We start from the raw sequence: 27585 nt of genomic DNA, 5'->3' as shown, positions 1-27585 counted from the left end.
GGAGTTCTTTGGTACCTGTTTTAGGACTGTAATGTAGTCGGAAAATTATCGCTTCAGGTGCTGAACGAGAAGCAGAGCTGTGTTTGTTATACTCTGCTTCCTGGGTTCTGAGGCCGGAGGGCACCGCTGAGCCTTCACGATACCCCGCCATTGGGGCTGCCCAAGCGCTGCGCCTCCTTGAGGGCGGGACCGCCTTGAAGGGGAGCGGTTCGCCATCTTAGGTGCCTCCGCCCCCTCGCGCCACGTGACGCGAGCGGCCGCCATCTTAGGCTGCCTGCGCGGCCGGGCGGTCACGTGCGGCGGCGCTGAGGGGACGTGGGGCCGGGCCGGGGCTCTGCGGCGCCATGGGGCAGTGCGGCATCACCTCCTCTAAGACCGTCCTCGTCTTCCTCAACCTCATCTTCTGGGTGAGTCCGGCCGCGCCTCGCGAGGGACGGTGGCTCCGGGCTTCTAGGTCGGAGCCTGACCCCGAGAGCGCTGCGGGCCTCGCTCAGGGGCCGGGAGCCCCCTCCACCTCCCCGCACGGGTTCAGTTCGTATTTAAACCCTTTATGTTTAAGGGGCGTCCTGAACCCCTTCGCGGGGTGTGGGGTTCAGTGCTGGGCGCAGTCCTTTCCCTCCCCTCGCAGTCCTTCCCCCCCCGAGTTCCAGGGTGGGGGGAGCTGAACCTGGCATTGAAGGTTTAACGAGCATTAGGGATCTTGGGGTAGAGGCTCTTGTGTAAGTGAATGCAGCTTCTCTCTGTAGCATTATTGAGCTTCTCAGGTCTCTGGCAGTTTAATTTTTGTAGCCAGTTTAATTTTTGTAGCGCTCTTCTGGCCATCTCGGGTTTGTCCACTTCGGGACATCCCAAACACTTCGCGGTGAGTATGGGGCACCGTTTTCTTCCTGCTATTGGTAACACAAAACTAGAATATACGTGTTCATATATTTATGCTTCACGTATTCCACTAGCCACGGTAGCGTTGTAGTATTTATGCATTGCTGAAACCTCCCACAGCTACACTGATAGTAAGACAAAAGCTTACAAAAGGCGAACAGTAGGTTGCTGTAAATGACCTTTCTCAGGATGGACCTACAGGCTCTAGCTTGGTATTATGTTCACTGTAATAATTGGCTTGTCAGAACAGCATAACTCTTAAATGAAATCAAAGAATAGTCTGTAGATTTTTAAGAATTCCCTTTGTGCATTTAGGTACTGAATTTTTCCTGCTCTAATCCTAGCTCCAGGAACAGAATATCTGTTGTTCCAACTGTTCAGAGATTTCATCTTTGAAAAAGTAATAGGGGGTAACAAGCTGTTGGAACATAAAAGTGTAGCTATCTCTACCTGCTTCATTTACTGTTGAAAGTCATATAAAATCTTACTAGCGCTACAGGATGATTGTCTGAATTTTTACAAAGGAATGCTTCTTATGGGTGCCTGGAAATGAATCATGGTCAGGGAAAATGCATATCTGTGCGTTCTCACCGGCATTTGCCTATACAGGTGTTCTGGGAGAGGAGCAGTGAAGGTGAGGCATATTTGGCTTTAGGTGGTGCAGATTAGAAGTCTGTAATTCTGGCTGAGGTGCATAAACTCCATTCTTTATCTTCAAAGTGAAAAGTAGTGACATCAATCTCTTAGTCAGGCCGTAAGGTTGGAATCTGCTTTCTTGGGTGTGGCTTTTTGTTACATGCATAGTTGCAAGTGGCATTTTAAAAGTTCTTTAATGGCTCCTACGTCATATTTAAAAGTTTTCGACTGGACGCAGTTTTTGTGTGTTGCGTTCTTGATGGCACCTTGAAGTAGATTTTTCTTTAGTTGCTGATATAATAATGGCTGTTTGGAGTAAATGAGCACAAGTTCTGTGTGCAGTTTCTCCCCCACTCCAGAAGCTTAGTGATAGGTATTGTTTGTTATCTGCTGTATTTAGTAATTTAATTGCATGTTGGAGTTGGCAGTTATTAATCTCATACAGTGGTGGGGTCACAGTTATTTTGTGTAATGCTGAACCTCATGCGTTACGATTTTTGATTTCTTTTGAGACAAACTTGGCTTAATTTAAAATGGCCAGATTGTATTTAGATAAGATGTACTTCATGTCAAATTAAAATGTCATCAATCTTGTATTCTGTAAACCACCTCCAGCCTAAGAAGTCAGCATGTGCTGATAGCTTTCTGGCAGATAAGTGACTGGGTTGCTTGTGTTGGAACAACCTTGCAGCTCATTAGCTGCATGTAGAAAGAGGCAGGCTTTCTAAAAGTGAGAGTTACAGAAATCAGTGGTTTTCCTTTCTTTAGCAAGTGATAGTCAATAGCTCATTTGTTGACTGAGCTGTGTATTTGGTGCCCATCTAGTTGTCAATATAATTGCTTCTGTGCTATTACAGAAGTCTTTTGCTTGCCATTCATATGTACTTCCAATATTGATAATTAGATCATTCGACTTTCCCCTGAGACTTGGCAATAGACAAATGCCTATAATTGGTCAAGAAACGATGAAATCTCCTTTAATTGCTTTTGTAAATTTAGTACCTCCACAAGGTTTCATATACCAGTCTTGTGTGCTACCATTATCTTCATGGTCATCTGTAGGAATAGCAAGTTGTTACTACACAGTGGATTATAACACCTTCCCCTGCCTCCCCCCCCGCCATGGGTCTCTTATTTGTGGGAGGATGTGAATGTTCAGAGAGGTTTTATATCTGTCTTATGACTGAGATGTTCAGAAAATTATCAGTGCTGGGAAGAAATACCAGAGATGTGTTTGTTATACTTTGTAGTCTAGGTTCTAACTTTTTTACTAATGTTTTTCAAGTCTGAAAAAGGCAGATCAGACCTTGCTGACAGGTCACAGCCACTTACCATCTACAGCTACCAATTTCAATTCTACAAGTTCATCTCCTTTTGAAGAGTCTTGTGCTACTTGTTAAATTTTAGTGGACACCATAAAAAGTCATTTATTGTCTTGTGAAAACTTCTTTCATACTGTGTAAAATTCTTACATGAACTGTACTTTCCTACATGTTGGTAATTACTACAGGATTTTTATTTTCTAAAGAAAGTGGGCTGTGGAAGCTGTCTAACACTAGAGCAGATGCTAGTTTATCATCCAGAAAGCTGGATGGACTTTACTCACCTTTGCACATCTTTGGTGTGGTATTTCGACGATTCAGCAGAGTTATATTTTCAGGGGTGTTGAGCATTGAGTGCATCTTCTGTAGGTGCCCATATGGCCTTTAAAATACAGTTCTGTAAGAAAACAGTATCATGACTGGTAGTCATAAAGAGTAACAGAACGTAGATTTTGTGTGGAACATGTGCTTGAGTTTTGTCGAAGAGTCCTGAAGGTCAAAAATACTTTACCAAGAAATGCATTGATAAGAAGCATCGGTTAAAACTTACCACTCTTAGACCAGAGGAATACTGATCTGATTAATGTTTCTCATCATCTTGTTGCTGTGAGTTAAATTTTGAGTAGAAATTATAAATGATACAGGAAAATCAATCCTTCAGTTGACCTTTACCTTAAGTTTGCACAAGATTTATTTGGCCAGCTGATGACTTCATGTTCATTTAGGGGATGCTGAGTCCTTTAAGGAAGGATATTGCATAGGAAGTAATTGTGATGTAAAAGACAATACAGCTTAGAAGTAAAGTAATTCAACTTCTAATACATATGTCTTCATAATCAGGAAGATTTTTTTGTGACCTTGATGATGAAATGTTGATAATGACTAATTGCAAAAGAAAAATTATAATAAAGTATTTGAGCATAGCACGTTCTTCAAGAAACCTCCTAAATTTAAAGTCTGCATAATTTTGAAAGGGGAAGAAATATATTTACCTGGAACAAATACCTAAAGACTGCTGTCAAATGTGTTTGTGTGCCCTTAATTTAAGGCTTCATGCTGTGACTTGCATAATTCAGTTGAAACCAGTTTGAAGATGAGATGAAGACAAAAATGCTAAGGAAATGTTTTCAGTCTTAGTTTAGTTCATAGGATAGAAGGATAAAATATCCAGAGTTCCATGTGGTCTTGCTTCAGAAAAGGGTATCTGTCTATTTTACATTCCCAAAGAATCTATGTGCTTTGACAGCCTGCTCTGCGAAAATAGTGCCAAGTCTCCTGTGCTTGCTGAGGTTTTTATCTCTCACCTCTGTGTCCTTCTCCTTGAGAAAAGGAATGAACTCTGCTTCTACAATTCTTTCAACTCAGTAGTTGCAAACTATTCGAGTAGTTCTTGTAGTATTCAGCTGGCTTGAAATCATTACTTTGACAGTTCATTTGACTAAGCTGTTACAAAACATTCTTGGTATGATTGTTTAGAGAAATCTCGAGTCCTCACTTCTGTGGAGCACAAATGCTTTCTACAAATTTGTGCTCCCTGCACAGCTTGGGCATGCTCACCACAGTGCAGTGACCAGAGTGTGGGAAATGGAGTATTTTCTTAGAGGAGCTGCAGCAGTCCATGGGTATGTAGTGTGTTTTGGGATTTCTGCTAGAAAAAAACAAAGAAAATGAAGCAATGAGAAAATTCATTGAAATTTAGTAGTAGAAAGGAAAAGTAGAGCTCACTTTCTCTTCTTACACACAGCAATAAGCCCAGTAATTTCTCTAGTTTATTGTGAGCTTGAGAATAGTTACTGATCTGATCTTTAAAACAAACTTCTTGAGAGTTCTTTGGTCATCAAAGACTCTAATTGATGGATGATCCCAGAGGTAACTTTGCAGGGATTACTTGACCAAAGCCCTTTGGTCTTGAAAGACAGTTGCTTCTGGATGTAAAAATGGAACATTTTCTGCTTCTGCTGCTATGGTAGTCTGAAGTGAGTGTATCGTACAGGATTGTGTAATGGTTTGGAACCCTGTGCATTAGAGAATTTAGTTTTTAAATTAAAAAGTTAGGATTTAAAACTCCCAAGTGTTGTACCATCTGAGTGATTTTTCTTAAAATATTTGAATATGAGTTTTCAGATAGCAAACATGGGCCAGGTCCTGAATTTTAGTAATAAATACTTTGATTTGCTTTTAAGCAACATGGTAGTGTTGCTCATGTTTCTTTAGAGGATGAGTTTCAGGTCTTTGCCTGTGATTTTTCAGGATTTTTAGCATCTGGTCTTGAGCTTAAAAGTCGATCTAATTCCTAACAAAAACAGGTTGCAAAGCTAAATGTGATACCTTTGAATAGTACAGAGAATCTGTAATATCGCTTTACCTGGTGAATGTTGAAGCACAGAGTGATCATCATTGTTCTTGTGCAGAGCAAGGAATCTGGAAAGACTAGAGCACCAGCTCAAGTTACAAACCCTGGTGACTAAATAGGTGTAAAAGAATGGCTATATTGTTAACTTGGCTTCTGGCTTTGAAGAGGTAAAAGACTGCAGATGCACTACATCTTGCAGTTAGTGACACTTCAAATATATACTGCCAAATGCAAAAGCAGCCTAGCTCAGCCTTTTGCTTTAGCCTAAAAAGCTTTTGAATTTGAGGTGTTTGGGCATGGTGTTGTAGAATTGAATGTGGCTAGTACAGACAGAGCAGTCTGCCTTGCTTGAATTTTACAGGGCTTGTTTGTTTTATAAGCCTTTAAGATAATTTTAACTGTGTCACAAAGCTGAATGGAATTGCTGTATTTCTTCTCCCAAAGGATTTTGTAAGACAGTTATAGCTTGGTGTTCAAGTTAAAGTATTACTGATGAGAACAAAGAGAAGAGTGTCAGGAAACCATTGGGTTCTAAGCTGGCTATGCATCAATTTCAGGAAGCAGAGAAAATACCAAGTATGGGTGTGGGTTTGTTTGGGAGGAGTGGAGAAAGATACACAGCAGTGAAGTGCTGAAAAGACTTTAAGAGAAATAAACCCCAGAGAGATCCTCCAGGGCTTTTGAGGTTAAGGAAATAAATTTTGAAGAACAGAAAGCTAAAAGGAAAATCTAAAAGTTTTCATCATCCCCTTCTTTTTATGACCGTAATCCGGCTATGAGTACTCTAGTGTTGGAAAGAACCAAAAATGTCAGAAATACCGTAGAGGTCAAATAATGGAGAAGTGTGGAAAAATCCCCACTTGTTAAGGTACTGTTCTAAGAAGCCCAAAAATCTGGAGGTGGACTGCAACACCAGTGTCCCTGCGTGTGGATAGGAAATGTTCAGGAGTTGGTATGCATGGATAAAAGTAACTGTTAGAAAGGATGAAACTGATAAAACTGTAGACTTTCAAAAATCTATCCTGGAGTATACATGTGTTTTGTTTTTTAAAAAACATGCTAGAAAGGCAGTGAGAACAAAGAAACACTCACATTTAACATGAGGAAAGTTAGTAATACACATGTTGGGAAAATGGTCCTAGGACAGGATCCAGATAGAAAAGCTGAGGGTCTGTTAGTGTAAAAGGCTTTTTTCTTACTTTTTCCTTTGGTTCTTTTTATCAAAGATGATGTAGATGGTCTGTCAGAATACATCATGGGTGTAGTTAACAATCCCATGCTTGAAAGGTATTTCCATAGTGGGATGAATAATTGGTTTAGAGTGGTGTCTGTGTTGCTATCAACATTTACCAGTCAGCAGTGGCGAAGCTGGCAGCAGTAGGAATTCATAAGTAGGTGTCCTTACCAAAAATATTAAATACTCCTCTTGCTTAATTAAATGTCAGATGTGTTTTCTCTGAAGATGCAGTATTTTGCTGCTACCTTCATTTTCTTGGTCAGAGAGTATGTGTTTTTCTTAAAACAGTGAATAAAAGGTAAATACTAAAGGGACAAACAGTATTTTTTGCTACAGTTAATTGAAAGAGTACCACAAAAGAAATTCAGAACTTTGCTTTGTGTTGTTTTGGGGTCCCAAAGTGAAGAAATTCCATATCAAGGTGAAGAGTAAAAGTATGAACATACAAGTGTTGATCAGATCTCTTTGGGAGTAACATTAGTAGGGTAGTGTAAGGAAGCATTTGCTTGTAAATGAAGCTGCAGTGTCCATGGCTGATAAATAAATGATCAACGGAACAAGTTTAAATACCCTGCACTCATCAACTTAGGAAGCCACAATTTTGGCTTTCAAATTGCTTCAGTGTGTGAGCATTACTGAAAAGATGTGGTGTGTGTTTGCAGCCTACTTGGAAAACAAAATCCCTGAAACTGTTTAAAAGAGCAGCTAGACAGTGTACAGCCTTGTACACCTCAGGGCTTGTGAAGGGTGAAAGCTGACTTTGTGAAATAGGCATGAGCTTAAGAGGTTGCGTTACAGCAGCCCAAAGACTACCCAAAGAACCTTGATTTTTAAGTGAGCTTTCCTAGAATGTGTTGAGTGATGCTTATCATTGTCATTAGATCTTCCATTTTTCCCTCCAGTTCTTTGCATAATTGTTGAGTTTTAATAACTCCCTAGAGGTTCCTGCCAAAGCAATAATATCAACCTTTTTCTGAACTGTGAGAGGTCCACACATCTTTAAAATTTGCCTCTGATGAAAAGGATGTTGACTTGCTCAAGCCTTTTGCAACAAGCTGTCTTCATTGACTGTACTTTTATATCAGTGTTTTTAAAGGTTAATTCATCCTAAAATAAATGTGCTGCTTCAGGTTCAGAACTACGAGTAAGATGAAGACAACTGCAAAAGGATGTGTGAATGCTGAATAACCAGTCATGTCCCTAGAACATGCATGTGACCTGGTACAGATTCAGGAAATGCTGCCATCTCTATTCAGAGCATTGAGCAGATTAAGTTGGAGAATTCTTCCTTCAAGTCCTGTTTATCAAAGATTTGTTTGAGCTGTGTGCAGTTCATATATTTGGCTTCCATTTAATGATAGGAAATACATGACTGTAAACACGGTAGCTTTATATTCAAATGTCTTTGACTTGAGCAAGTTTGGACTTTGCAGATTTTCTGTTTACTCTGCAGGATGGTAAACATTGAGATCTGGATTATTTTATGGGTTGTTTTTTTTTTTTAAGTTATCCTTGTGTCTACTTGTAATACAGACTTCGGGTTCCTTAGATGATACCTATTTTGAGATAGATGGTTTAAGCATATGGTACGATTTTGGGTGGTTTGGGGTGGGTTGTTCAGTTTTGGGCAGGGGAGAGTCAGTTGGTTTGGGGTTTTTTGTCTTCAAAAAGCACGTGTATTCAGCTTTACACTTGGTTTGCAACAGGTAATAAATGTGCATTTAACTGGCGCAGCAGTGGTCAACATAGACTGCATGCTTTGTATGGTTAGAACTGTCTTGTCTGCCCCTGTGTTTGTATGCTGTTTATATCAGTGAATGACACTGTACTGTGTGCTGAGGACCTCATGCTGGAACTGCTGAGCTCTGAAGAGGGAGGGACCCTGGGCCGGTGCAGCCCCATTGATTGAGCACCTCTGAGCAGTTAGCACAGTAACTGTACTTGTCTTCTGGCTTAGTTTCATCCAGAGTGAGTCCTCTTACATACTCCTAAGACTATTCAGTGATGCAAGCCAGAAGGTAGTAAGTGAAAATCATCAAAAGATGAGAAAAAAAGATTGCTTCCAAAGCGCTTTTCTCATCCCAGCTAAAACACTTCAGAGACCTCCTCCTTCCTGGTTTAGAGCAGGCTGAAATAAACAGTAAGAGCCCCGTGGTTGTGATGTGAAAGGAAAAGGGAGGGCATCTCAAACTTGTTCACATGTAAACTAACTGGGTAGTGTTGCTGCTTTATAGACTAAGTCTTTTACCTGTTCAAAAAACAGTGTTCAGCTATGATACATAGGGAAGGAGTTTTAATCTTCATGGCTTTTAAACCTTGTGCCAGCTCCAGCAAGTACCTCTGTTCTCAGGACCTTCCTCTCCTGCAGGTTACTTGTTGAAGAGGTAGTAGCAGTAATTCTTAAGAGTATGGTCACTTTATCACAGAGGCAGTGTCTGTTCAGAAACACCAGTTCCTCAACATTGTTCAGAAGCAAAACCTAAGGCCCAGTGCTGTCATGGATGATTAGTCATTATTGTACTATGTGTGGAGGGGATTTAATGAAGTCTTCAAACCAGGCAGCTTTTAATCTGAGCAGTCTAAAGATTGTGAAAGCAAATTTTCTTAAAATGGATGTGCTTCTTGAAGTAGGAAAGGAAAGATAACACCTGCAGACAGATTCGATTTTTTTTTTAAGGCTAAACTCCTTTTACTTTAAATACATTCTTCAAATGTATGTGCTTATGCAGTTCATGGTCCAGATTTTTCTTAAACAAGGAGGAAACCAATTAAATTACGACAAAAGGACAATGGAGTTCACAAATGGTTCTGATTTCAGCTTTGTGGTATATATTCTGTGCCTGATGCCAACCACAGCTGTGGTTTTTCATCTGCCACCTTGTAACATACTATATTTCTAACAAGCATTTTAGTTCTTAGAAATAAGAGATTACATCACTGGCCTGCCATTCACACGCTTCATTGCTAGGCAACAGTTAATGTAATTCCATTGTTCAGTGACACTACTTTGAATCTTTGCTTTGTGTACAGAAAGTGTGTGTCTGCATTTTGCCATGTTGTACCTAATATGGCAGGGTTTGTACAGATGGATTAGCATTTCAACATCTTCTGTGCAAAGGGGTGATTTTGCAATAGCTTGTTCACTCTGTCTGGAAAAGATGTCTTGCTCTTGGTCTTTGTTACTGAATTTTTAGTTTTCACTCCCCTTATATCTACATAGCACCTTCTACTGAATGAGTGTGAGCCTCCTGGATGCCTTTAAGATTCCTGCAGAGTACACAATTACCTTTGCTGCAGAAAGAGAGGCGGAGAGGTGAAATGTATTGCTTAAATCCATGCAGAACTGATGATACTTTTGAGCTGGCTCTTAATGTCTTTAGCAGATGTCTTAATGTCTGTAGCAAAGTGCTGCAGGGAATATTCCATATGTAAAATAATATTCAGGTAGTGGTTGTGCAGTATTGTTTTATAGGAAGGAGTTGTGGTAATGTCGCAGTACATGTAGTATGCAGTGGCAGACAGGGCTGAAATCTTGGATATCTTTCTTTTTATGGTTTGTCTTGTTCTGTGCCACACTGAAGAGGCTTCCCAGGGAGGACTTCTAAGACTTGGGACAAAGCCTTGAGCAACCTGCTCTGAATTCATTGTTGACCCTTCTTGGTGCAGGCAGTTGGACTAAATGATGTCCTCCTAGACTGAGTTATTGATCGAGTCTCTGATTCTACACTAGCATGATCCAGCCTTGTAGTATTACAGCTACTGGAGCCAGCTATATGTGTGCCCTCCTCTTCACAGTGCAGGGAGGGGGTAGTTGTAAGGCCAGTGAGTGGGAAAGTTGGCTGGAGGCAGCCTGCAGTGTTCTTCCTCAGATTGGAGCTGAAGTGTGTAACATTCCAGTTGAGTGAGCTCTTGTGTCCAGGGTATGGGTTGGTTTGTAATAGGGACGCTACCCTTTACAGCAAAGTGAAATTCCCCAGATCATAGTTTAGTCATTGCATCTTCTGAGTGCATTTTTTAGCTTGGCCTTGTATTGGACATTGGAAAAGCCTGTCATTGAACTATTCAAATTATACTGTCTGTCATTGCAAATTGATGATTTGTTCTGCAGCAAGTGTGAGGACAGTTAGGAAAGACATTTGAAAAGCACAAACTGATAAGGCCCTTGTATTTAAAAATAAATGTGTGTTAGTTGGCTCCTCAAGCAACAGTTGTCTGTCTTTCACTAGGTCCGCTCAGCTTAAAGATAATGGAGGTATTGATGTGTTGGGATCGTTGTAACTATAAGGGAGGCAAGGTCATAGCAGATTGATGAAAGATTGTCTTAGTGTTTAAAATCTATATAGTTGCAGATTCATCCTACAGGGCTTATTTGCAGTAACTTCGACTTTTTGGGTTTTTAAAAAGGACCATTTTGTATAACAGTGCTTCTGAGAACATCAATTTTGCAAGTTTATGGTACATTTCTCTAGGTATTTGGTTCTGCCTTTTAATAGTTGGTGGTTTGTATTTGTTTCTACCTGCTTTCTGGTTGGAATGAGATTTTTCCAGTGCTGTGAACCCTTCAGAAATGCTGTTGTTTCTAGCAGTTCATCTTTCCGTAGCAGAGGTTAAAGTTTACAATGTGTATATCTATTTTATTCTAACAGTAGGTCATAGATAGTAAGTGGCAAAGTTTCTGAGGAAGGCTGCTTTATGGTGGTAGATAAAATAGTTGTTACCTTGCTGAAGTAAAGGCTTGGTATTCCAATGAACTTACCATGTTTTTGTGCTTGTAGGCAGCAGCAGGCATCCTTTGCTACGTGGGAGCCTATGTGTTCATCACATATGATGACTATGATCACTTCTTTGAAGATGTCTATACACTAATTCCAGCTGTTATCATCATAGCTGTGGGAACGCTTCTTTTTATTATTGGACTTATTGGGTGCTGCGCTACAATTCGAGAAAGTCGCTGTGGACTGGCTACAGTAAGTGCAGAGCTCTTACAGAGTGTTGGCCTGGTGCATATTTGTCTGCCTTCTCTCTTAATAAACTCTTAAAATATTACTTAAAGTTTTTTCTTTGTGGCCTTAAAAGTTTTTTCCTTAATTTTGTTAGGAACATCTTGTTTCAGTTTTCTGTTCTGAATAAAGGTGTTAAATTAAACAGTTGTAGCAGCAGAAGGCGTCTCAGTTTTACCTTTTTTAGAACTGTGGTAATCTTATTAAAAAATGTAAAACCATATGATTAAGTCATAACAGTTTTTAAATCTCACTTTTATCTGTTGTGGTTGAAAAGCTGAATTGGAGGGAGAGAAGTTATTCAGGAGCCTTCTTGCTTTAAGTGTCTTGCATCAAGGTTAACTGAGGGTTGTCATAATGTGTGATTATTTTCTTCATGGCTTCACTTGGGACACTTGGTTTGCAGTATTTTATGCCATGTGTTTCCAAGCATTTGAACTGTAAGTTTGGCTTGAAAACTGGGTAGGGAAGAAGAGAGGCTTGTATTTAAACTGTCCCCACAGCGGGGTCTGGGGCTTCTTTTGTTGAATGCTTTGTAGACTTCTTTAACAGCTCATTTAAAATGTGCTATTAAATACAGCAAGACAAATGCATAGCTTGCTGTCTTTGGCCGTTGTTACAGAGCTTAATCTGAAGAAACATTCCCTTAGTCCATCTACCACTTTTAAGTAACTGCCTGGGTAGCCTCTTTGATGAGACATTCCTATTTATCTAAGAAAGAAGATTGAAAGAAACACTTGATTGAAGACATCCAGTATGGTATTTTCAGTACTAATGACAGCCTTACTTGCCTGACTGGGCAGCTTCTTAATACTTGGTGAAGTTATGAACGCTGAAGTTTCTTGAGTGAATTCTGGGGTCATTTGGTCAATTTAAGTGCCTGCATTAAATTATCTGTTAAATTACAACCTTGCCTCAAAAATAACTTTAAATAGAAAACTCTACATGGAGACTTCCATTAGGTAAATGAATAAAACTATTTGCACAAACACTCTTGATTGTATTTTACAGTTTGTGATCATCTTGCTCTTGGTATTTATCACCGAAGTTGTGGTCGTGGTTCTTGGATACATTTACAGAGCAAAGGTAAGAACTTCTCAGTTTTAGTAGATGTTTTGTTGTGAACTCTAACCATAATACAGAAGTTTAATCTTTACTGTATTTGATTCTGTAGAACTGTTAATGGGTATTTGTTAAGGGAATAAAATCAAACCTCTGAGTGTATTAATTTGTGATACCAGTATCTTAAAATTTAGAACATCAATGCAGAGAGCTATCTTGTAGGCAGAAAATTACCTGGAACATATCCTTAATAGTTAAACAGTAGAAGGGAGTCAGTAATCAGTATCCTTACATTTTCCAGATGGTCTTCTAATTTATTTATGCTTTGACTTTGTGAATGATTGAGGCTACACAATGTTTGAACATACCGCATATCAAAACAATATGCCCTAACTTAAATGTTGTCATGTGTTTTGGTGTGCAATCTAACACTGCATAATAATAAAATTAAATAGATTGAATGTGTTAATGTATACTTTCTAGCTTTATACAGGTTGTTGACAGGGATTATAGCTAAAGAAATTATGACTTTTCCCACTGTTTGTTTAATGGAATTAAGAAACAGGACCAGAAGAATTAAATTAAATGTATTTCTACCAGCATAATATATGGCAGAAATATACTACATGGTATTAGAGATGCCACAATGTAGCTTGAAGAAATTTCTAACTTGCACAGTTTACTGGCTTTTGATATGTCTGTATCTAAGTTTTGAGGGGAAAAAAAAATTACCAAAGAAGGCATTTTAGCTGTGACATGGAGTATGTATGCAGTGCAGGATACTCAGGGGTATGTTACTGGCAAACTGAACCACAGTACCATTTATCTTTCTTTGGCCTTTTGTGTCCTATGAACAACACAGGTCTTACTGGTTCAGCATTCTCTCCTCCTTGCTTTCTCCTGCTATCCTGAAACAAATGGGGAGACAGCTGGAAAGTAAAAGTGGTGGTTTTGCTTGGGTCCCAGGGAAGGCTGCTTTGAGTAAGCAGCTGACAACACGACCTTGAAGTGTTTGTGTTACAGACCTGGTGCATAACACTTAGAATAGACTGCTTCAACAGAAGTGCTCTACTGGCCATGCTTGAATTCAGAATATGTTTTTCTTTGTGCTCTACATTTGATTTCTGATATCTTGGTAGTAAACCGAGATGATCATTTGGGATTCTGAAGTTTGTAGTGGAAGTAGACCTTAGAAGCCACTGAGGAAAGCACTACAATTCCAGGGGAGTAGGAAACATGTTGGGTTCTTACATGTTGATTTGAATGGTTTCCTTCTGCTTCAGTACTTGCAGAGGTATACTTTAATATATGCAGGAATTACCATGGATCTGATCTGGATGAAGCAGTAGCAATCTTACTTTCTTCCATGTTCCCATCTTGAAGGGACTTGCTCTTTTTCAGTTAGCAGTAATCACAGCAGATGAAAGCAGAGGCGTGGATCTTCCTTGCCCTGCTGTGTGTTCCTGTTGCCTCTCTTTTTTTGATTGGCTACCATACAGTTTTCATTGCAGTAGGTAATGCAGGGCCAGAGCTTGGGAGAAGAGGGAAGGTTGTCTGGTTTTGGTGGCAGCATGGTCTTATGTTAAGCTGTTTGTAGAAGTCAGTATTTGAAACCTGAACCTTAAGTCTTTGGAAAGGACAGATAGGTTTTGTTAGTAAAAATGGCAATTTTCTAGTACCCTGTAGTATCTAGCATCTTAAACCGTTGTTTCAAGTGCAACAGAAATAAACAGAAGTAAATTTATTACTAGTGAGCTGGGAGGGGAAATCTGCTTAGCCTTCTGATTACTTTTGCTAGGATAAATAAGTCCACTTTATGCTTTGTTCATTTTGGTCTGTTGTTTCTGACAAGGCATCTGTGGGAGCCTTGTTTTGGTTTTTTTAAAGGCACCTGAATCATGTTATTTTGTGTTCACTGTACAAACTTCCAAACAAAAGAAAAGATTAAAGTCATAGCACTTGTTGGTACCAAGTAACATTGAGCATAATGTCTCAAGGAAGTGGCACTGTAATCTCTTAAGATACAATTACTGATCTTAAATCACGTAATTTTCCAGCATGCCTCTGTAAATCTGTGTGTGTTGATCCAGTTCAGATTCTTTCAGAACCATGTGAAGCATGCCCAGGCCATGCTGAGATGGACTGAGCTGCTGCAGAGTCTGCCAGCATTGGTCCTTAGCTGTAAAAGTAAGGCTTTTTGGAAGTGGCACTAGGGATTAAAAAAGGCTTGGTTGGTTGAGGACCCACTGGTTTTTTTCCTCTGTAGGTGTAGGGGTTCACTCTCTCCATTTTTCATTAAACCTGCCAGTTAGCTAGAGCTAGTGATTTCTCTTTGGGTCCTGTGGAATTTGCATGGTTTTCAGGCGAAATGTTGCCCTGACTGAGCCACAAGCCAAATGATGCACAAACAAGCACTGAAATAAATTATTTTAAAATGTATATGACAACTTGAACAGCTGTTTTGTTGGAGTTGTAAATCACATTAGTTAAATCATCAATTGATTTTAAGCTGATCTGAAAAAAGTTGCCTGTGCAGGCTAAATTGACATTTATGCATACCTATCTTGAAATAGGCAGCATTCTTGAGGAGGGGGTGGTGGTGGTAGAATTCAACTTGTGCTATTGCTGCAGAAAATTCTTCCATTAAAGTATTTAAAGGAATGATGTGTTGACAAGACCTTCCTACTGTAGCTTGCAAGTCTGAAGAATATGCGTGCTTAGTGCTCAGTCCTAAAATTACATTCCTTGCACATAATTCCTGTTGAATATGATAGAAAAAAATCAAGTCAGAGCTAATCTTAAAATTGCATAAATGTTTATCTACACTAAACTGTGTATTATTTAAGTAATAGTTTACAGTAAAATACAGTACTTAAAAGGTTCTAGTAGGATTTCCTCCAAACTAGGAATCATAGAATGGCTTTTGAGGGGACAAGTGATGGGTCTTGGGTGCCATCCATTTCTAACGCATGTACCTGACAGCATCTTGACTCATTTGCAATAGTTCTAAGACCTATTGCAGTAACTGTTGCTATATACAATGTACTTCCCTTGGTGTTCCTCAGGAAGCCTTGGAAGACCAGGGCTGAACAGAGAGCTTGGTCACTGTGGGATCAGCCAAAAGGTGTCTTTGAGAATTTACCTGTGCTTCAACCAGAAGTGTAGGTCATATGACTTAGTACCTTTTGATCCAAATATCCTTGTAGTCCCAAGGGGAATGCGTTAGCCCAGATAGTTATACAGGTTCTGGTTTGGAACTTTGAAGTAGAAAGGTGAGTGCATGCTCTTATGGAGAGCCCTTAACTTCACGAAATGTCTGCCACAGTGTCATAGGAAAAGCATGTTCCTTTTCTGAGAGACGTTGCCAAGCTACTTTGCCTAAAATCTTCTGGGAAGTAGCTGCCTGGATTTTTCTTCTCTTAGCTGCAAGCTAGCAACACCTTTGCAGAAGCCAAGTTTGAACTTCAGGAAGCTGTGCCACCAAATTATGCTGATTTCAGATGGTGGGGAGTTACCTTGGTTTCCTGAAATGCTGTAGTTGGAAGCAGAATAATTTTACCTAACCTGTGCTACTTCAGCGGGTGAGCTAATGCAGATGCTTTCCTACCACTTCCTAGGTGGAGGATGAAGTTGATCACAGCATTCGGAAAGTATACAATGGATACAATGGGACAAATCCTGATGCAGCCAGTCGTGCTATTGACTATGTACAGAGGCAGGTGAGATGGCGACACACGAGCGACTTTTCCACTCCTTTCTGTCCTTAAAACACAGGTGCTCTTGCTCTGCTGCTTGTGTCGATGGCCTTCCTCCATTCTGACAAATCTAGGAAATTGGTGAATGGACAATAAATAGCTTAACTCGGTGAAAATTAATACTGTGATATTGCTGATGGGGAGATAAATTTTTATATAATTAGCTATCTGGCAATCTGTGCTTGTATTCAAATATGTAGGACTTAAGTATTTTTCTGCAATGGAGCATAATATACTTGTCCTCCTGGTATTGCAGTTAGAATTGAGTTCTTTACCCCTCTGATTTTCCAGCTGCGCTGCTGTGGGATCCATAACTATTCAGACTGGGAGAATACTGTCTGGTTCAAACAAACTAAAAACAACAGTGTTCCCCTCAGCTGTTGCAAAGCAGCCCTCAGCAATTGCACTGGCAGTTTGACCCACCCCATGGACCTTTATTCGGAGGTAAGCCAGCCACAGCATGAACTTACACAGCCGTGTGCTTTCACTGACAATTCATGTTTTTGGGGGGAAATCAAGTCTTGGGTGTATTTGCTTTAACAGAAAGTAGATGTGGTTTCTTGTGGGGGTGGGGGGGGAATCCTCTCTCTCCTCTTTTCATCTGTGAGTAATTTTCATCTAATTACTTTTTTTAGTATGTGCATTATCTTTCTGCCCTGTGTGATGCTTTTGGGGTTTCTTTGTGTCTAAATATGGTTGCCAGATTGATACATAAGAAGCCTACTTGTTTCTCAGGGTTGTGAGGCTCTGGTTGTAAAGAAGCTTCAGGAGATCATGATGTATGTCATCTGGGCAGCACTAGCATTTGCTGCTATTCAGGTAAGAGAATATTCTTTATTTGTTAACTTCTTTCAAATTAAATCTAAACTGCAGTACAGATAATTAAAGTATGCAGATACGGATATTACACTTGAACACAGAACTTCCCACTGCTACGTGGATGTGTATTCTGTTAAAGCTGAACAGTCAGTATTATATGTAGTAATCCACTCTGATGTCAATGGTAAATTATTTTTTGAAAACTTAATTATCTAGATATTAAATATCACAAATGTCCTCTGATGGCATTTAACACTTGAAGAATTTGCATAGTGTTTACTTTCCAGCTTTTAACCAGCTCATTCTTCATACTGTTTTAGAGGTACATCAGCTTAACTACACTTCATGGTGTACAAATAATGTCATGAACACCCAGGAGATACACCAAGGTTTTTGATAGTGTGCTCTGCTCATGTGCAACTGAGCTTTGCTGTGTGTCTTGAGGATTTCTTGGGTTCTGGACTTAAGCAAACAAAGAGGCTCTAAACTAGAGACCCTTCCATGAACCTTGTTACAGTTACCCTGGTCATGAAAAGGTAACTGAGGAAATAAACTAACGTGTATATTAGTATTTAGTAAATTCTAGGGAAGAAAAAAATACTAGAACTGTCTCTCAAACATATTTGTAAAACTGAAATTTTGAATGCTCATCAACTGGTGGACTTAGTACATTGAGGACATTTATTTTCAGACTGTGCCTATGTTATGGTCTCTGAGTAATGCAGTACATATGCTGAATCCCAGGAGACTTAAAAACTATTTTCAAAGTTACTTTAGTGCTCTTAATAGCATTTGAATTCAGAAAAGTCCAACAGTTGAAGCACTTCTGTTTTCAAAAGCAGCTTTTAAGCCAGATTGTATGTTTGAAGGTAAATAATCTTTTGCAAACACTCTTGTGAAAATAGGGTTCCCTTTATATTTCAATGCTACAAGGATGTACTCATAGTACTGTATTACAGTAATGTTGAACTATTCAGACCCAGACTACTTCAGCTATGGAACTTCAAATTTGGTGAGATCTGTGCTTAGTCTCCTGAAGGGAAGGTATAGTTTTAATTGTCTTTCTTAAAACTTTAGTTGTTAAAGTAATACTTGGTCTGTTTGAACAATGAAATGTATTTGTGTACTGAAAATTAATGTGTTTATCACAACCCTAGTTACTGTGTCAGATTCTTTTTATGTCGGAAAAAAGTGCATTTTATGAGACTGACTGAGGTGAATCCCAAGAGGAGGCATTATTCTTAGTTTTGGAGTTGGCAGGTTGATGAACAGGTTTGCCCCAAAATGCAGCACAGTTACAATCCTTTCTGGCCTTGGCCCAGAGTTTCTGACACATGCTTGCAATGGCAGTGTGGCTGCTTGCACCCTTCTCTTCAAACTGTTCTATTCTTTATCTCCTGAATTTTGAGACATAAGTTCTGACATCTTTGTCTTTCCCATACAGAATTTAAGTATGTACTTGGCCCAGTTCTCAGCAAAATGGTCTGTGGGCTAACTGAAGGGAGATAGAATGTAAACTTCAGCACATGGCTGTAACTTGCGTCATACCCTGTAAACTTAGGGGAATTATTATGGTTTTTACCATTTGGTGAATTTTACTACTTTTCCTATACTTGCTGCACAGAGTCCCCTCTGAACAGATTGTTTTATGTTATGCAATGAGGCTGTTCGAAGTTCATTACCTCTGATAGCCTATAGTCAACAAATTTAACCTTCAGTAATTGCTTTAAAATTAAGACTGAGAAGAGTGTTTTTGCAAGGCTTGAAATTTATGGACAACTTTGTTTTTTCTGCATAGAAGTAATTTTTGTTCATGTTTCAGTTACCATGGGGATTTTCCAGTGTGCAATAATTCCCTGGTCCCAACCACAGTGACAGCACAGAACTATTAATAGATAGGAGGTAAACTGAAGGGAGAAAAGACACAGCTTTTGTGGTTTGTGATCATTTACAAAGGGCACATGTATATACAGTCATTGAATTTTTGTACAAAATTGGTTTGGGGAAAGATTGAATATAGTTACTGCTAGCAGGTAAATTAAAACCAAAATTAATGAAAAACTAAACAAACCTTCTGAATGTAGGAGATGTCTAAACTTTCCTGAAAGCTGTTGAAGAGGAGGATGCATGAATCCCTCTTCAACACAGATGTCTAAAAGAGCTGTTCACAATATTAAATAGCAACCAAAGAGAAACAGACTGAAATGCATTTAAGTGTTTAGAGGTGATAGCATCTTTTTTTAATGACATAATAAATAATGTCTGTAGAGAACATTTGAGGTATGTGAGTCACTTCTGTGTTTATAGGGAATTCTCGAACTATGCTCAGAGACCTCCTAAAGGATATAAATAGTAAAATAGTAACTCAGAAGTTAATTGTATGAGGGTTGTTCTGTAGTACCTGAATGTCTGAGATTTCACACAACTCTATATAAATTAAATGTCTCGAGTGAGTCATTGAACAGGGTTGTCTTTGTGCAAATAACTGTAAATGTGATGGAACTACTTTTACTCATTTGATGTATATGGCTAGAATGAATTCTAGCAAAAGACTAAAGGAGGTGTTGCTCTGCATCACACTCTTCATTTTATCCTGGCTTTGAACAGCAGAGAAGAAGTTTTTGTACTTGCAGGCTGTGAGTCTTCTTTACAGTTCTGTAGCCACTGGCAACTACCATAAACTCTTCATTTTACAAGTCTAGCTGAAGTTCGTTTTAATTGTAGATATTCCCCCCTTACTTAGAAGGGCTATGTCCATGACGATTCATTTTCTCATGTGACTTGTTTTCTCTTGCTCTGATATGAATAGATCAACCTGAACACCCTGATGTAGTTCATGTCCCAGCTTTTTGCAGGAGGGCTTGACTAGATGGCCTTTAAAGATCTGTCCCAAACCATTCCATGACTACTCTATGATAACATATTTAGGAGTCAGTCTGTGAGCTGGAACCACCTGAGTGAAGAGAGGTGCTGTTTTTAACAACAGCTGAAGTGCCATACCACATTACTCTCCATATGCTTTTTTAGACCTGAGCTGGTTTGTGCTGCAGATCCAAAGCAGATAATGCCCTGCAAACAAAGAAGAGTATTGATCTTTACAGCTTGTTCCTTTCCAGGAAGTTAAAAGCTCATACTAGAATTTCATCATGCCTCTTCCTAATCACTGCTTATTTAGGTTTAGGATTTTTAAACATTCTGTTTTCAGTCTTTCAGCAGACTGGAGTACTATATTGTGTGTACCATCATGTAGTTTTAAAACAGGTTATATGCATTTGATGTCTGCATCAGCCTGTATTTTAAAAAAGTCAGTAATTCTCCTTTTATCCCAGTACTATTTTCACTGGGCTTTTGCTGTATCAGTGAGGAAGATCTACACTTGATTGTCTGCTCACCCATTTCATTCTTGTTTGCTTTCTGTCTGAGGGGATTTTTTGTGTGTATTTTTGGAGTGGATTCTTTTTATAAGAAACCAGTTTACCATCAGGTTGGTGCTTTATAATCCAGAGATAGGACAGGAGCCTCCTGAAGTATTTGCATCTGTGAATAAACTTCTATGCTTACAACCAAATCAGTACAATCTCTTACTTTACTAGAAGCTATTGCCAATTACTGTAGACCACAGAACACAACACTGTACCTGGTATTTTTTAGTAGGTACAATCTTACTCTACCTTCAGTAAACATGCAACTTCTTTAAAATATCATGGCCTGTATCCCTGATTATTCATGTGGTTTAAGTTTTGTAAATGGACACAGGGTGATTGTACCCTAAATCCTGGCAAGCATGCCCCAGCACAGTTGTGGTACTGTTGAGTTTTAACATGTCTGAAAGTGAATTATTCGCCTTAGAGTTAAGCTTTCTAATATGACATGTTAACAGAGAGAGTTTTACTAAATCTCTTTCAAATGCTCATTCTCATCATAGCAGTTAAGCTGATGCATTTGAATTGCACTTTGATTTTCCAGGCCAGATACGGTATCTAAAAATCTGTACCTTTCATTAAAAAAAATTAGGAATTTCTTCCATCTGAACCTGAATTATTGAGGCAGAACACAAGTGGCTGACAAAAAAAAAAAAGTTTTGTTTAAGATGTCCAGAATAATCTTGTAAGAAAATGAGGCTGAAGTTTGTGGCCCTTGAATTTTGCAGCAGGAACCCAAGCTCTTTCAGGAACAGTCATTTGTTGCCATTTATGTTATAGACAATTGCAGTCTTGAAGCATGCTGACAATCTGTGCTGAAGTTGAGTCTCTTGAAGTACCTTCTTTGTACTCAAGCTTGTTCTCTGTTTTTTCTCCATAGCTTCTGGGCATGTTGTGTGCCTGTATAGTTCTATGTAGGAGGAGTCGGGATCCTGCCTACGAACTTCTCATCACTGGCGGAACCTATGCCTAGAAGAGAATTCAAACATGCAGTTCAATCTTCCCCCACTTACGTGGAAGGCGAATGGGCCAGGTTTACTTCCATAGCTTTCTTGCCCCAAGCTCAGTCCAAGCACACCTTTCAGACATGAGGGCAGCCGCACTGTGCACTGGTGACGGGCAAAACAACAGCTTTACACAAATCCATATAATTACCTGTGACTTTCACTGTTTTAGCCAGCTATTCATGTATCTAAATGTTTTAGTATGCTAGTAAACTTTCTAATTTCAGAACCATTTGCAAGTTAAGTGTGATTTGGTTGATATGAAAGTCAAAGGATGTGTGCCTATTTTGGTAGATTACCTCTAAGCATTAACTGGCTGATTCTTGCATATAGAGAGAGGATGTCTTAAACCTTCACTACATGGAACTTTTCTGGCCAAAGCTGTACAAAGGAAGCCAGCTGTATTTAATTTGAGAAGAAAAGGTGTTTTAATCTTGCCCCTCACCAGTGTCACTTTTAAAAAAGAAAAAAACACTTAAGTCCAGTATACTTTATATATAAAGAAATTGTTAAAAAAAAAAAAAAAAAAAAAAACAAAAACAAACCACTAACCAATTTTAGGATTATGTGACTGCAGTTTTGACCTTCAGAGATCCAGTCTTTCAAACATTAGTGGTTTAAAATACAAGCTGGCTTTTCAGGAGTATAATGTATGCACTACTGTTCTATAATGAAATACTTCATTTTTCTATGAAGAGCGTTTTATGTGTTGAGTGAACTGTTAGACTGTAGACCTTAAATTGGTTTGGAAACAATGTAGCCATGTAGAGTAGCAAAGTAGTATGTGAAAGTGATCTCAACTGTAAATAGTAAACCTGATTAAATAAATCTCTGTATATCCTCCCTATAAACATGTCTTGTTTTCTGTTTAAGATTCCAATGTATTTGGTCCAATGCAGTCTGGGTGTGCTGGACACACAAGCTTTGTGTGAAAGCAACAGTTTTAGGTGGCTTTACTTCAATATATCTGTATTTATGATTTGCTGGAAATGTGATTGTATTGTATTTGTTCTTTTGATTTGAAACAATACTAGCAAAACACAGAATAACAAACTTGGCTGAACTTGATGGAAACTGATCATCTTGTGCATACAATTAAGGAAGAATCTGTTGCCTCTCAACACTGGGTAATGAATAGCTTTGCTGTAACTGCTGTATGTTAATTATGTTTTAATGAGTCTTACATTATTCAGATGCTTAGTCACTGCCCTACTTTCAGTGTCTTCAGGTTCCTCCTTCCTTGCAGAAGCCAGGAATGTTCAGAATTTTTACCAGTTGCTTATGTGGAAAGCAGACATGCTCAGCTAAACAGACATCAAGATATCAAATAACTAAAGAAACATAACTCAGAAAAAGAAAATTCTAATGTGTACAGTCTGTTGTTGAGGCCAGTGTGGCTTGGGGGGGATTTTTCTCTGAGCTGTTGTTCTTCTGCTGTAGAAGTGTACTTTTGGAATTCTGTGTTAACGTCTAAAGGTGAGTTTCAAATGATACTCCCTTGGGGCTTAGGTTTTCATTCTTAGTACAACATGTGGCTCAACCCAAAGGCCTCCTGATTGTGGCATCAGGTTTCCCAGATGCAGTAGCAAGCCTGCTAACTGAATTGATTATCTTCATATTGTATTGCATATTATAAATATAGAACTAATAAGATTGAGATGACCCTGGCTTGTAAAAATCAATGTGGAGGGGTTTTAAGACAGACTTGTGTTGCACAAAATAAAGCTAAGGATGCTTTAAAAAGGTGGTCAGCTCTTAGCAGCTACAAGGCAGTAAGAAACTCCACAGTCAAGAGCCTGCACCTACCCCTTTGAAGTGAGGATAGTTAAGGGGAGATACAGTGCACGTGCTTGTTAATCTTGCTGGAAGACATGGATTTGGAGTAGAGATGACTTGACAGTACTTGCATCTAAATGAAGGAAGTCTGTTTCTTCTTCAAAATTCAGAATATATATGCTGGAATGTGGAAACTGGTCCGTATTCTACAACTTATAATTAAAACAAAGCCCAACTGAACTTTTAATTGGCATGAATTAGTTTTTTCTAGGAAACAGGGACCGTCTTGCATTGCAGAGTTTGTAGTAGGTCTTGGATGTGTGAATAAAGTGATGATGGTCTTTGGGTTTTCTAAAACACAAAATCAAACTTCACACACCCCCACACTGCCCCCCCGAAAAGCCAACCGAACACAGGCTGCAAGGGTCTAATGCACCACATTTTGTATGACTCACTGAAGCTGGGAACAAGTGGTGTAGGTCTGTGGCTTCCAGTACCAGCGAGTCTGGGTTGCTCAGTAGTGCTCTATTTTGTGGGCTCTATCCCAGCTGTCTGTTAATTTGACTTGCTCGGTATCTCTGGACTCACTATGATCATTTATCTTTCTCACTGCCCCTTTCCCTGTCCTTCCTTGCGCGTTTACGCTCTTGAAGTTTGAGCACCATTCTCATTAACACTTGAAACATAAATTTTTCATTTCTCTTTCAACTTTAGCATCACTGATTGATGGCCGCCTTCTTCAGGCACAGAATCCACATGTATTTACCATTTCTAAGATCACCATTCTAGCAAAGGGAATCTTCTGTTTGTCCCTTCTTTCGGGAAATATTTTGTATATTTGAAGATTTTTTTTTTTTTCCTGTGACTTTTGAAAGAAAAAAATAATGTATTTAAATTGTAGCAAGTGAAATAAGGTTGATTTACCAGGAAATACTTATTTTTCCCTTACTGAAAAAAGTGAATAAACTTTGGCTTGCATTAGGCAGGAGTGTTGGTGTGGCTGTAGTTTGGCCTTCCTAATTAATGCATGCATATCTGAGAGTGTATTTTAGGGGACAAGGGATGACTTTGTTTCATTCTAGCTCTTTTTTTCCTTGATTCCTGTGTTTAGTATTTTAAGTTCCTGTATTAATTTCTCCTTTGCTATCTTGTAGCTGAAGAAGTCTTGAGAGGGCTCAGTGCAGACTGCACAGGAAATTACTTAGACTGAGTGAATCTTTGTATGCTACATGGAATACACCAGCATGGAGCTTGCCTACAGCAGTAAACCTTACGTGATCAGAGGGGTTTAACACAGGAGATTAAATTGCCTTTGGTTTTTTTTTTTTTAATTGGGTTTTGTCTTTCTCATTGCTATTAATATGACTTCAGTGCATTCCAGTGCAAGTCCTGTGCTTAACTGCCTTTCAGCAGCTTAATAGGAGGCTCATGAGAATTGCAGGGTCTCATTCAGGCTGTGGTCTAGTAAGGCATAATCATGTGTATTTGCCTTATTAAACAGAGGAGAAGTGGTGTAACAAGCTCAATTTAACAAAGTTAGTGAAAAAAGAAAGTTCTGCCTTGATAGCAAGAAGAGGACAGCTCATGAGATTCTTCAGTACTTGCAGTTTCAGATGGGATTTGAGGTACTTGTGGTAATAGTGATCGCCTTCACAGTGCAGTTCGTGGATCTTGTAACTGACTTAATCTTGGGCCTGAGACAAATCCCTCTGGAATGCGCCACAAGTCTGCAAGTGCAGTGCATCTTTGGTGTTCCTGTGTGCTGCTGTGTCCTGTAGCAGCAGCACGCTCCAGGGTGACTGCAGTGCTTGAAGAATGCCACCTGAGCCTCTGCACTGCCTCTTGCAGTCTTTGCTCTTGGGTGCCACCCATACTGACGGGGGAGCTGTCCTTGCTACACATAATAAGCTTAATTTTACTTCCATGGCCTTTTTCAAAACATATGTTGCTAATCTTTCCTTGCTGATCTCTGCAGCCTCTCATAGGTCATCTTTCCTCTGGAGCTGCGTTGAGCAGTTGGAAAGCTCTCTTGGGGGCAGCATCTTTTAAACCATGATGTATGCTTGATGTATGCTTGGGCTGTTGCTAAAAGGTAGGAGAGCAGACTTCCATCTGTGCTACATTTGAACTGATGCAAAGCTTTCTCTGCCAAACTCTGAATGTGATGCAGTGCCCTATAAAGTGGCAACGTTGCTGATTGATGTAGGCCATGCATGGCTGTGGGAGGGTAAGGTGCTGGCACTCTTAGCCTTTTTCCCACAGTCCTGCATATCAGTCTCATATTCCTGGACTGCTTCAGCACTCATCTCTCATGTCTGTTGTGATAACTGGGTTTGCTATTTACCCATCTCAGTTTTGGGGGATACTCTTCAGTAATGGGACTGATTAGGAGAGAGCAAAATCACTGGCAGGTAGCAGAATTATGTTGCTGCTGATCCATTGAAAGTCTGGGTATGATCTGATTTTGATGAGACAGTGTCATATTTTGCCTGTGCCCTGCACAGTAGTAGGTGCAAACTTTGCCCTTCTACTTCCCCATGAAAGGATTATCTGCAAAAACCTGCAAGATAGTCCTAAGATAGTCCTGAGGTAGTCCTGCAACAAGTTGTTTCCTTCTGTTTACCGTAATACAAGGTTTGGTATTTAAGATAAGGCTAAATTGCAGGCTGCTTGTTACTAGGTGGAGGAGGAGGTGCTGGGGAAGCACAGCTGTGCAGCTGCTCCATGGCCATGTGCTGCACCCTGGAACTGTTTAATGTCCTGGCAGCTGCCTGGGGTGGCAGAGGTAAACATTAAATGGAGAGTTTGTCCACCCACTCCTTTAATTCTTCACTCTGGCAGTTGCCTTCACAATACAGGTTTTGTGCTCCCAATACATATTTAGTCCAGGCATGTGCCTTTGATCTAGTCCTTGCTGTGACTGCAGTAATCCCTGCTGGATCTGTGCATGGCAACAGATGTTGCTTCTTTCAGTGTCTGGACTCCAGGACAGGAGTTCAGTTGTGTTTTGTGTGAGGTATTTACACTGTAGATGAACACAAAGTACAGTTTATTCATCATTTAAAAGCAGGGCCAGGTTTGTAGATTAAACTTGGACATGAACTTAAACCTGCACTACTGAGAGGCTATCAGAACTCCGGTCTGCGGACTCGAGACTTGGTGATCCTTCTGGAGCAAGCAAAGAAACACTTCTTTCTAGTGATATGCACTGAACCACACACTTTCTCTCACCTGCTTCTCTTAACCCTGAATGCTAAAGCTATGTCAGAACTTTTGAGTTGAAACTTCTTTCTTTGCCAGAGGGGAGCCTGCAAACTGGGTTGCTCCTGGCAAGGTGAGCCACAGCAGTGTGGGACCATGGAGCTGTTCTGTTGACACTCGAGAGAACAGACAGCTTTGCTTTCATTTGGATGTGCAGTGCTTCAGGCACCAGCTCCTTTTGCTAAATTCAAAGAATAAATTAAGTGTTTCCAAGGATCTCTGTCCTGTCAGACCTTTGCTAGGTCAGGCTCTGACTGAAGAACTGGAATGCATTTTCCTCATGCAAATAAAACACATAAGCAAACCCCTGGCAGTTGTGGGGCTTAACAGTATCTAGGATGCCTTGCATGCAAAAGTAGTCTGGTCTAGAAAACTACTTCTGAAAGGGAGTTCTGATGTTTTTCTCCCACCTGGACAAAGGAAGCAGTAAGATCTGCTCTTGCCTGAATTGCATTGAACAATGCCAGCACATCAGGTGTGTGCAGGGGTAGTGCTCATACATTCTCAGCTGAGAGTAGGAGAATAAGTCACCTGTGGCAAAGGTGGCATTGAGGAGTCCTGTGCCAGCCTTTACCAAGCACCTCACAGGCAACAAGCAGGACCTAATTTCCCAGTACGTGCCGTAGAACTAAGCGCTCCTTGTACTTCCAGGACTTGGGGAACGCCCCATCCTTGGGAAGCATGCTTGGTGCTAGTAGCCTTGCACGCTGTGGAGTGGTTTTGCCTTTTGAGTGGTGTCCATTTTGAAAGCTTAAGTCCAGCATTTATCCTGATAGCTTTGTTTCCCCCTGTACAGTAACACCTTCAGCATTGAAAAATGGTGCATTGAGGATACATTACAGACACTGAGCAAACATAAGTTAAATTTAGAGCTTGTGCTGATAAGTGCTGTGGTTACAAAGGCTGTCACAGGATCCTACGGGGCAGGGACGATGCATTTCTCCAGATGCCTTCTCTCCCTCTTTGGTTTTTGAATCTTCCCATGGCTGCTGAATTGAGCAGTGCCCTAGTAAAACCTTTAACTGCCACTTAGCAGAACAAGGTCACTGTCGCTTAAGT

General features: G+C 39.8%; 1 protein-coding gene across 1 annotated transcript; it reads left to right on the top strand.

Moving 5' to 3' along the window:
- The first annotated feature begins 259 nt into the window (after positions 1-259).
- TSPAN3 (tetraspanin 3) lies at positions 260-22340 on the top strand. The gene is made up of 7 exons (XM_048317422.1): positions 260-407; positions 11203-11394; positions 12439-12513; positions 16107-16208; positions 16536-16688; positions 16980-17063; positions 21366-22340. Exons 1-7 carry the CDS (start codon positions 345-347, stop codon positions 21456-21458), a joined length of 762 nt encoding a protein of 253 aa, XP_048173379.1. The 5' UTR covers positions 260-344; the 3' UTR covers positions 21459-22340.
- The last annotated feature ends 5245 nt before the right edge of the window (positions 22341-27585 follow it).

The sequence above is a fragment of the Corvus hawaiiensis genome, chromosome 13, assembly GCF_020740725.1.
Source record: "Corvus hawaiiensis isolate bCorHaw1 chromosome 13, bCorHaw1.pri.cur, whole genome shotgun sequence".
Classification (NCBI taxonomy): Eukaryota; Metazoa; Chordata; class Aves; order Passeriformes; family Corvidae; genus Corvus; species Corvus hawaiiensis.
The sequence above is the reverse complement of the archived record's forward strand: the minus strand, read 5'-3'. Positions and strand labels throughout refer to the sequence as shown.

Excerpts from the sequence above, each read along its gene's own strand:
- TSPAN3 (XM_048317422.1), top strand. The coding sequence starts at position 345 with ATGGGGCAGTGCGGCATCACCTCCTCTAAGACCGTCCTCGTCTTCCTC. Across the intron at positions 11,395-12,438 it reads GTCGCTGTGGACTGGCTACA|TTTGTGATCATCTTGCTCTT; the intron begins GTAAGTGCAGAG and ends TGTATTTTACAG. Across the intron at positions 12,514-16,106 it reads GATACATTTACAGAGCAAAG|GTGGAGGATGAAGTTGATCA; the intron begins GTAAGAACTTCT and ends ACCACTTCCTAG.